General features: G+C 51.0%; 1 protein-coding gene across 1 annotated transcript; it reads left to right on the forward strand.

The window, feature by feature from the left end:
- The first annotated feature begins 4,598 nt into the window (after positions 1 to 4,598).
- Positions 4,599 to 6,266, forward strand: LOC119385558 (uncharacterized). Its single transcript, XM_037652975.1, has one exon. The coding sequence runs from the start codon at positions 4,599 to 4,601 to the stop codon at positions 6,264 to 6,266; it is 1,668 nt and encodes a 555-aa protein (XP_037508903.1).
- Positions 6,267 to 10,226: the final 3,960 nt, after the last annotated feature.

The following is a 10,226-nucleotide window of genomic DNA, read 5'->3' on the forward strand; positions in this document are numbered from 1 at the left end:
TAAGTCGTCTCTCTTCTCGTCGAAGAGCGGTACATAGCTACGGGGACATATTGGTTGCTGAGTCACTCTGTCCATAACACCGATACTTTTAACATCCACGGGTTCGCGAGCATCGGCAGCATTCTCTGCCTCTAAGTGACGTATGCGAAGCTGCAAGTATTTTTCCTCGAGAGCTGATTTTTTCCGCACTAACGTCAACTCTGCTTGACGGGCACGTTCCTCGCGCTCGGCCTGCTAAAGCCGAGCAACGCGCTCCTCATCGCGGATATTCCGTTGCGTGCATTTTGTTCTTCTCTCCGCGATCGCAGCACGTCTCCCGACAAACCATATTTCTCACCGAGACTAACTTATTGTTTCAAAGCCATGTCGCGGTCGTTATGTTTCTCTTGAAAAAACAAAGATCAGCCTCGCCCCACGTTGGGCGCCATTGTAATGGGATCCGTGGGAATGAGGACGATATAACAATACGTTGCGTCGAAGACAGTAACGTTCTCCAGAAAAAGGCGAGGCTGTTTTCTGTTTTTTTTTCGCTGTATGGAGGAAATCACGAACATAACACACACAACATCGAACACAAATAGTAAGACGACACTTTACAACCTATGAAATCAAAGAAGACACATGAACAAGTTTAGTCCTAGCGTGAATGAAACAGTCTCACCGGTGAGTTCTATGCGCCGACGCGCAGGGGCGTAGCCAAGGGGGGGGTGGGGGTTGGGCGGGCTCAAACCCCCCCCCCCGAAATTTTTCAGTTTTGCTTGCGTATATATACACGAACACATACAAACGCACGCACAACCCCCCCCCAAAAAAAAATTTCTGGCTACGCCCCTGCCGACGCGGGACACGTCGACGTGGACGATATGTCAGCACGGGACTGCCGTTGTCGCTGGAGATCGGTGAAGAGCAGGACACCGCTCACGTGGATGCCTCGACGGAGATGGCGTGGAAGAAAGGCCGTGGACGCCGAAATCACGTAATCCTCTACTCGAACGTGTGGGCAAGGGACCACAACCAAACACTCGGGCCTACACCCGACGGTGTTACTGGTGGCTGCGGTAGCTACCGGCTGGGTCCATGGACTCGCCGTCGAAGTTGAGGCCAAGCGAAGCAGGCCACTCCGACCCTTGAGCTCTGCCAGGCACTCGGGACTACACCCGACCGTGACACTGACGACCAGCCTCCACATTCTTTCGGCTCGATCGAACACTGCTGTCTCAACTCCCTCGCACACCACCCGCACCCCTCTCGCGCCCACCTTCAGCTACGTCATTCGGCCCGCCAATTCTTTTCCACTCGTGGCCTCGTGGCACAGCCCATCGTCATCTTTATCTTCGCGCAAGTCCTGCCGCTGCGCATCTTCCAATGTCCCTCTGTCCATGTCGGTTCCGTCACACCACACACGATACTCGCGCACTTCTGTCATCACAATAGTGCATGATGATCGGTGACGACATCAAATGGGCGGCCATGCAAATAAGGTCGGAATTTTGTAAGGGCGCAGACGATCGCCAGGCACCCTTTTTCCGTGACGGTGTAATTGGTCTGAAGGCACCCACGAGAAGGTACTTGGCTCGATGTGGTGAAAAGTTCTTCTTTTGGAAGAACGCTGTTGCCTAAGAAAGACTATGCCACTTGCCGCTTGAACACTTTCGGAACGACGGCGTTCTTGCCCTCGAGGCATTCCATAAGGCCTCTGAGTTCCGGGTCCGATCGCTGTTGTTCAGCGAAGTCGTTGGCACTTATGGTCCCCAAGAAGTAGTCATCGTCCTGGTTGTCTTGCAACAGCGGGTCCACGGGGGCACGAGACAGGCAGTCGGCGTCAGAGTGTTTTCTTACGGACTTGTAAACGACGGTAATGCCGAATTCTTGAAGTCTCAAGATCCATCGTGCGAGATGACCTGAAGGGTCCTTCAAGTTAGCTAGCCAACACAGGCGTGGTGGTCGCTTACACCTTTGAAGGGCCTGCCGTAAAAGTATGGGCGAAACATTGATGTAGCCCAGATTATGGCAAGGCACTCGCTTTCTGTCGTAGAATAGTTCGCTTCCACATTTGATAGCGACTGGCTAGCATAGCTGATTACCCTTTCCAATCCGTCAGTCCTCTACACAAGAACGGCGCCGAGTCTTACATTGCTTGCGTCGGTGTGCATTTCTGTTTGGGCGTATTGGTCGAAATGCGCGAGTAACGGAGGCGTCTGCAGGCGTCGTTTTAGTTCTTGAAATGCTTCCTCCTGCGGCGTTTCCCAATTGAACTCGACGTCGGTCCTGGTAAGGTTAGTAAGTGGCTCAGCGATGCGGGCAAAGCTTTTGACGAACCGCCTGTAATAGGTGCACATGCCGAGAAATCGGCGCACGCCCTCCTTGTCGGCAGGTGGCGGGAATGTAGCGATGGCGACTGTCTTCTGCGGGTCAGGGCGTACTCCCGACTTGCTTATCACGTGTCCCAAGAACAAGAGCTCCTCGTACGCAAAGCGACGCTTTTCTGGCTTCAGGGCGAGTCCGGAGCTTTTTATTGCTTGAAGTACAGCTTCAAGCCACCGTAGGTGTTCGTGGAAGTTTGAAGCAAACACAACGACGTCGTCCAAGTACACGAGGCAAGTCTGTCACTTCAAGCCAACCAGTACTGTATCCATGACACGTTGGAAAGTCGCGGGTGCCGAGCAAAGACCAAAGGGCATGACCTTTAACTCGAACCGGATGTCTGGTGTTATGAAGGCAGTCTTTTCTCGGTCTCTCTCGTCGACGTCGATGTGCCAGTAGCCGGTCTTGAGGTGCATCGACGAAAAGTAATTGGCTTTGTGGAGTTGATCTAGGGCGTCGTCTATTCGTGGGAGAGGGTACACGTCCTTCTTCGTGACCTTGTTCAGGCGACGATAGTCGACGCAAAAACATAGGGTTCCATCCTTCTTCCTCACCAACACCACAGCTGACACCCACGGACTCTTGAACGGCTGGATGATGTCGTCGCGCAGCTTTTTGTCGACCTGTTTCTTGACGGCCTCGCGTTCTCACGTCGAAAGTCGGCACGGGCTCTGACGAACTGGTCGGGCACTTTCTTCTGTTATTATGCGATGTTTCGCCACTGGGGTCTGTCAAATTCTTGACGACGAGGAGAAGCAGTCTGAATTGTAGGAGCAGGACTTTTAGCTGGTCTTGCGTGTGCTTCGGGAGGCTCGGATTGCCGTCGAAATCTGGTTGGGTTCGTCGATCCGTCGAAGCAGGTTCGATAGCATCGAAGAGGGCGAAAGCATTGCTGGCGTCCACGAATTCGTGGATGTAGGCGACCGTCGTACCAATGTTGAGGTGCCTATATGCGTGGCTGAAATTTGTCAGCACTACCTTTGCTTTGCCATCACGCAGCTCGGCTATGCCTTTTGCGACGCCAATCTGACGGTTCAGAAGTAGGGTGCTCATCGCCCTCGATGACACCTTCAAGATCTGCGGTTTCTTCTGTGCCGATGGAAATGATGATGCTGGAGAGAGGCGGAATGATGACGTGCTCTTCTATCACATTCAATACGGTGTTTCCTGGCGTCGTGTGTGGCGGCAGCGCTTTTTCTGAGGTTAGTGTGATTGACTCAGACCTCAGATCGATCGTGGTGGCTTAGGAAGTCCATCCCAAGTATCACATCCCTGGAGCAATGCTGTAAATGTTGATTATTTGCACGTTCCGGGCTGGGTCAAGGAACCGAGGAAGAAGAAGAGCGCGAGAGGACGAGGGGCGGGGACGCTCAGAACTGAAAGCAGAGCGCTTCCACACGCAGCTCAAATAAAAGTATATTTTACCTTGTGCCTTTATGACGGAGTTGAGTCTGATCGCAGTGTCTGGAACGCCATCGTTTAAACATTTGGTGCCGAAACTCAGATGTCATTTTCGACACGAGTTCGAGGTGTACGGCTCTAGATGCGGCGCACGTGAAAAGTGCAATGTAACACTTCGTGTCGCCTGTTTCCGTGCGGGCATAAAGGGGACCGACTGAAGTCGAAGCGGACGTCACGGCGAGCACAGAACACGAGGATTATAAACGAGGCAAGTGCTCTTCTCGCTAACGACTCTGCATCTTATGACCAGCTCAATTCCATATATGAGAGGCTGAAGGCTAACAACGACGAGCTTCAGAACTTGAACAACGAGATCGAGCAGCATATTCCCGACGAAGAGTTCGAGGCCGAGTATAACGCCGTCCTGGAATATGAAGATAATGCGACGCGAACTCCCGCAGAGATTCTCAGTAAAAAAGATCGCATGCTACAGTCGTCGACGCTAACCGAAGGAACGGTTGCCCAAACGGTCGCAGCACCATTAGACGGAACTGGAGTCAGATTGCCTAACTGACAATAGCTCCTTTCTCTGGAGACCTATGCAAGTGGACGGAATTTTGGGAACAGTTCGACCACATTGTTCACAGTAACGTCCGAATCACTGCAACAGAGAAGTTTCATTACCTACGACTGTATCTGAAAGGAGATGCTGCATCAGTAATTGCGGGACTTCCGACGACTCAGAGTTGCTACAACGACGCCATCATCATGCTACAGAAGCGCTTTGGTGACAAGACGCGCCTGGAACAAGAGTACTTTGCCAAAAACTACGGATGCTGACCCCTGTTCGTTCATCAAATGACACGAAAGCCCTACGCAACTTGTACGACCACGTTCTCGTCAATGTCCGTGGACTCGAGACTCTGGGTGTGCACAAGTCATCCTTCTCATCTATGCTCGGCGACATTCCACTGCGTGCTCTTCCACGGGACATAGTCGTTCAGTATCATCGGTCGTGTGCCGTCCAGGTGGCATGTGACTCGAGAAGTGATGCTACACCCGTGGGACTGGATGGTCTGCTCAACTTCCTGGGCATTGAGCTGGAAAGCTTAGAGAAGAGCGATTTCAATGACGCTGGAAGGCGAGAATTCGGAACAACGCCCGCGGCTAGTCAGTTGACGTATTCTCGCCGTGGGAAACCTACGTCATCTGTGCTTCACAGCAACGCGGCAAGGGAACCAAAAAAGGACAACTGCGTCTTCTGCTCGTCCAGTCAACACAAATCTGAACTGTGCACAGCTGAGTTACCACTGACGCAGAAAAAAGAACTACTGTCCAATGACAAGAGGTGTTTCCGCTGCACCACCAAAGGACATCGGGCACGGGACTGCAAAAGGAAGATCTCCTGTTCGAGATGCCAAGCGCGACACGCTACAAGTATGTGTGATCCCGACAGGTGTTCGCGGCAGACAGACTACGTCAACAAGAACGACGGAAAAACTACGACAGTCTGCGCATCACTTGGAAAACGACCACCAAATGAAGGTTCCATCGCTTGCGTCTTTCTCCAGACTTTCCGAGCATGGGCCATAAATGATGACACTTGTCGCTACATACGAGGAGTTTTTGATGGCGGCAGTCAGAGGACCTTCATAACTGAAGCCTTGTCCAAGCACCTTCAGCTGAAAAGTGTGGGAACTACTCGGATAGCACTCAACACTTTCGCGAGTGCATCAGACCAAGAGGCTAAGAGGCGTCGGATCATCGAACTGCGACTGCGGAGTCAGTTTTGCGACCAGGAGATAGTCCTAGCAGCAATAGAGATCCCACACATCTGCCAGGACATCGAAGAGACAACAATGGACGCAGCCTTCGTCGCTTCTTTCAAGAAGCTTGGAAAGGATGTCGCCGATGAGCTGATACACCCATCTGTCATAACGAACAATGGTATCAGCGTACTGATCGGTTCCGATCAGATGTGTAAAATATTGACCGGCGAAGTTTCAAGATGCGAAGGCAACGAATCCTTGATTGCACTGAACTCCAAGTTTGGATGGACCTTCCAGGGGAGCACATCGCACTTGATGTCTCAAACAACACCTACACGAATGATGGTGTGCGTGCTCAAAGTTCAAGCTACCGATTCCGACGCGTTTCTGCGTTCCTTTTGGGAACGTGAGAGCATAGGAATTACAGACACGATAGGCAAGCTTCCTGAAACGAGCAAGACCATGATAAAATTTGAGAAAACCATCAGCTTTCGCAACGGACGATATGAAGTGGCCCTCCCTTGGAAGGATGGATTCGAGCTTGCAAGCAACAGGCAAGTCGCCATTACTCGACTAGAAAAGCTTGTCAACCGTCTCAGCGCCAAGAAGGGACTGTTCGAAACGTATGACCGTACCATAAGAGAGTACTTGCGGGCAGGACACGCTGAAGTCGTCAGTGATGCACCTTCTGACGTGACAAAGTTATATGCCGCACAAGGAAGTCATACGTGAACAAGCGCTGACCACGAAAATTCTAGTGGTGTTTGATGCTTCGTCACATGCCAAAGGATGCAAGTTACTTAACGACTGCCTTGAAAAAGGTGACAACTTGTATCAACAACTCGTGCAAGTTTTGCTATGCTTCAGAACGCACCCGGTGGCAATGATCGCAGACATCGAAAAGGCATTCCTTCAGATTTCGATACGTGAAGAAGACAGATGCTTTCCGCTTTCTCTAGTTCGAAGAAGCAGATTTATCCAAGGCCAAGTTACAAGAGTGGAGGATGACACGAGTACCTTTCAGAGCCACATGTAGCCCATTCTTGCTCACAGCTACCATTCTTTACCACGTCAAAAGAGCAACGGCTGCCATGGCACAAACAGCACAAACTCTTGTTGAGCCTTTCTACGTAGACGACTTAGTCACTGGTGCCGATACAGAAGAGGAGGCCGCTAAACTTTGCCGAGAAGCACAAACAATAATGAAATCGGATGGCATGAGACTGCGCAAGTCGACAACGAATTCAGAAAATTTGATGTGAACTCTTGAACGTCAGCAAGAGTGTACCAATAACGAAATGGTCGTCCTTCACGAAACATCCGTCAAGGTCCTGGGTCTGGTGTGGTATCCTGCAAGAGGTTGCAATTGAAAATTTACTCAGATTTATGGCAGCACAGAGGGACACAAAGAGATTTGTCTTGCAGGCGGCATCAAGAATACTTGACCCATTGGGACTTGTCGGGCCATATACCATTGCCATACGAATATTATTTCAGAAGCTGTGGAAACGAGTGATCAGCTGGGATGAAGTACTACCTAATGACCTGCAAAAGGAATGGCATGATTGGGTCATACAGCTAACCCAACTGCAAGCCGTTGCTGTTCCTCGCTATCTGTGTGGCGGAGGCAGGATGCACAACGTGCTTCAAGTACATGTCTTCTGTGACGCCAGTCCAGCAGCATACGGAGCAGCAATATACGTCGTGCCAAGTCCTGAGAAGCCGACGTTGTTCATTGCAAAGTCACGTGTAGCACCCATTAAGGAGACGACGCTGCCACGATTGGAGCTTTTGGCTGCCTTAATCGGCTCAAGAATGTTGGCCTACCTAAGGAGTGGCTTGAAAAGTGTTCAAATTGACTACACGATGTGGACGGATTCAGTGATCGTGTTGTCATGGATAAAAGGTGACGCCACGAAATGGAAGCAGTTCGTAGCCAACAGAGTCAATGAAATCAGGCGCAAAATAGATCCATCAAAGTGGAGATACTGCCCTGGGACGGAAAACCCGTCTGACCTGCTCACGCGTGGTGTGACGCTCTAGAAACTGCTGTGCAACTGTAAATGGTGGCATGGTCCTGAGTGGCTACACAGACCTATGTCCGAATGGCCGCTACAGTTCAACGAACCAGACATAGAGGAAGCCACACAAGGTAGTAGTAAAGCGCTTCTCAAGCCCAATCATCGACATTCAGCGGCATAGCAGGCTTCAGCGCCTACTCAGAATCACTGCCTGGGTGTTCAGATTCACCGACCGCTGCAGGAAGAGGACAGATAAAACTGGACATCTCCTGGCAACAGAAATCTCGAACGCTGAACGGTATTGGATCAAGCGTACTCAAGAACAAGGCTTTCCTACAGAGATCACCGGTTTGTCGAAGGGCCAACCAGTAGAGTCCACATCGCGAATCGCTGAGCTGCGCCCTTACTAAGACACAGACGAGGTTCTTCGGGTTGGAGGACGCTTATCGCTTATGCATTCCACGCAAGACATTAAGCACCCAATCATACTGCCGTCAAGCCACCACTTTTCGGCCCTTTTGGCAAACAGAGCCCATCATCAAGTCCTACATAGAGGCGTTAGAGACACGCTTACCAAGCTTCGAGAACGCTACTAGATTTGCAGAGCTCGCACTTTGGTGAAGAGAGTGTGTCACTGATCCCGTTAATCGGGTTGGCAATCGCCGGGCGGATTCTAAGGGCTGGCGTCACGGCCCTCCGAAAACGCACCACGAAAGCGCGGACAATTTAGGGTTGGTCCTTTGGTGCGCCAGCGAACGCCGGTTGTGGTCTAAAGACCGAGTCAGAGCCGAGAGTCGATAACACAAACGAAAACGAAATATATTCTCAGTTTAGACAATACAAATAAAACAAACACGTGCACACTCGGCTGGTACCAGTTACAGCTTCACAAGGTAACTCAGATGGTGTTTACACAACGGGAGCTAAACAAACAGACCACACGCTACAAATGCAATCGCATGCACTACAACTTTTCAATGACCGTTAAAGTTCTGAATATACAATGGCGTATCCAGTCCGCAATACTTGGACGGTAATCGAATGCTTCTCTTCAAGAAACACTCACGCCAGCTCCAGCGTTGATCGTCGCAGCTCAACCGTCGTCGCAACTTGTCACGGCTCACACGGCGTCCTCATCCAATTCTTCCAGATTGACGATCGACTGACCGCACACCATCATAAACACGTCTTCTTTGGCTAACGGAGCCACACTTCGCATAACTTCACCATCACCGGGCCGACTGACTCACTCCTGTCTCGACTCTCTCACTAACTGCCCGACTCTCGTCGTTTGCACGCTTTTATCCCTTCTTCCCCGGTTTCTAGAAGCGTCGGGAGGGTTCTTCGGCGTGCAGTACAGCTAAGGCTAGAGAAAGGGCGAGAGCTTTCTCGTATGTTCGAATCGCGGCGGCATCGCTCGCGGATGCGTCACCCTTTCCTTCTAGAAAGATCCAGGCTTTGCCGGGCGTTCGATCGTGTTGACTGCGTCTGGCTCGAGTGGGTGAGGAGAATGCGGCGCGCCGGCGTCTTTTGATGCTTGTTTTTTCGTCGTTCGCGCTTCTTGGTCGCGCGGCTCGCGCCGTTCTGTCGCGCAGCCGTTTGAAAGTGGCCGCGCGCGCGCTTTACAACGCGCTAATTTGTGACACTGCCCCCTCTTCAAGAATATTACCACATAATACTGAAACAACACAAATGAGTGCGCATATATACAACCAAAAATGTCCCACCTACAGAGTCCATAACTCAGTCCACACGCAATGCGCGTCACATTAATAATAGAACTCTTAATACAATTCGCAGGGCATTTCAATGTCACGACATGAAAGATAACTCAAGTACATAAGTACAACACACTATCACACATTTCATATCAACAATGCAAAAGCACAAACAAAGCTCCTCCGTTTACAGCGCTTATACAATTATATCCATAACATTGTACACATAATGTTACGCAATCAACACTTGGGCTCACTAGCCATACACACTTCCCACAGGATATAATAACACTTCAAACACTTTCAACTCCAACACCCTGTACTGTTTAAATCGTGCCCCGCTTGCGCCCCTTCTTTCGGTGCTCGCTCGCTCTCTTTTTGTTTCTCTTTTTTCTTGCGAGCCGTTCCATTTGACGGTGCCGGAGGGGGCGTCTCTGCTGCCGTCGACACATTCGACACCGGCAAGGCGTGGTCGCGTTTGTTCGAACGTTTGCGGTGCCTCGCCAACTTCTGCGCGTCGTGGTGTTTTGCCTGGACGACCACCTTCGTCATCTTTTTAGCCGCAGATGATGGTGGCCGCTCAGTTGCAATGTCACCTGGTCGGCGCATCTTCACAGGCGGTACAGTGACCATTGGTGCCGCATTGTTGCCGTTCTCTGACACCTCGGCTTCAATTTGAGCTCGGGTGACATCTTTCCTGTGATTCTCTTCCGTGGTTACTTCTCCCAAACGTTCAGGATCGTACGGCCCTCGAGCTCCGTCGACGTTTCCCACGATTAGGTCGAACAGGGGGTTATCCATGCACAGGGCAGTAATTTTCCCGCTGAAGTAAGGGGTCTCGACCTCAATCTTGGCTTCAGGAAGCACTCGAATGGAACTATGAAGCAGATGAACCGGGGTGGAATAGCCTGTGAAGTCACTCTCTCGGACCAATTTTTTTCGTACGATAACAG

The sequence above is a fragment of the Rhipicephalus sanguineus genome, chromosome 3 (genome assembly GCF_013339695.2).
Source record: "Rhipicephalus sanguineus isolate Rsan-2018 chromosome 3, BIME_Rsan_1.4, whole genome shotgun sequence".
In the NCBI taxonomy this organism is placed as follows: domain Eukaryota; kingdom Metazoa; phylum Arthropoda; class Arachnida; order Ixodida; family Ixodidae; genus Rhipicephalus; species Rhipicephalus sanguineus.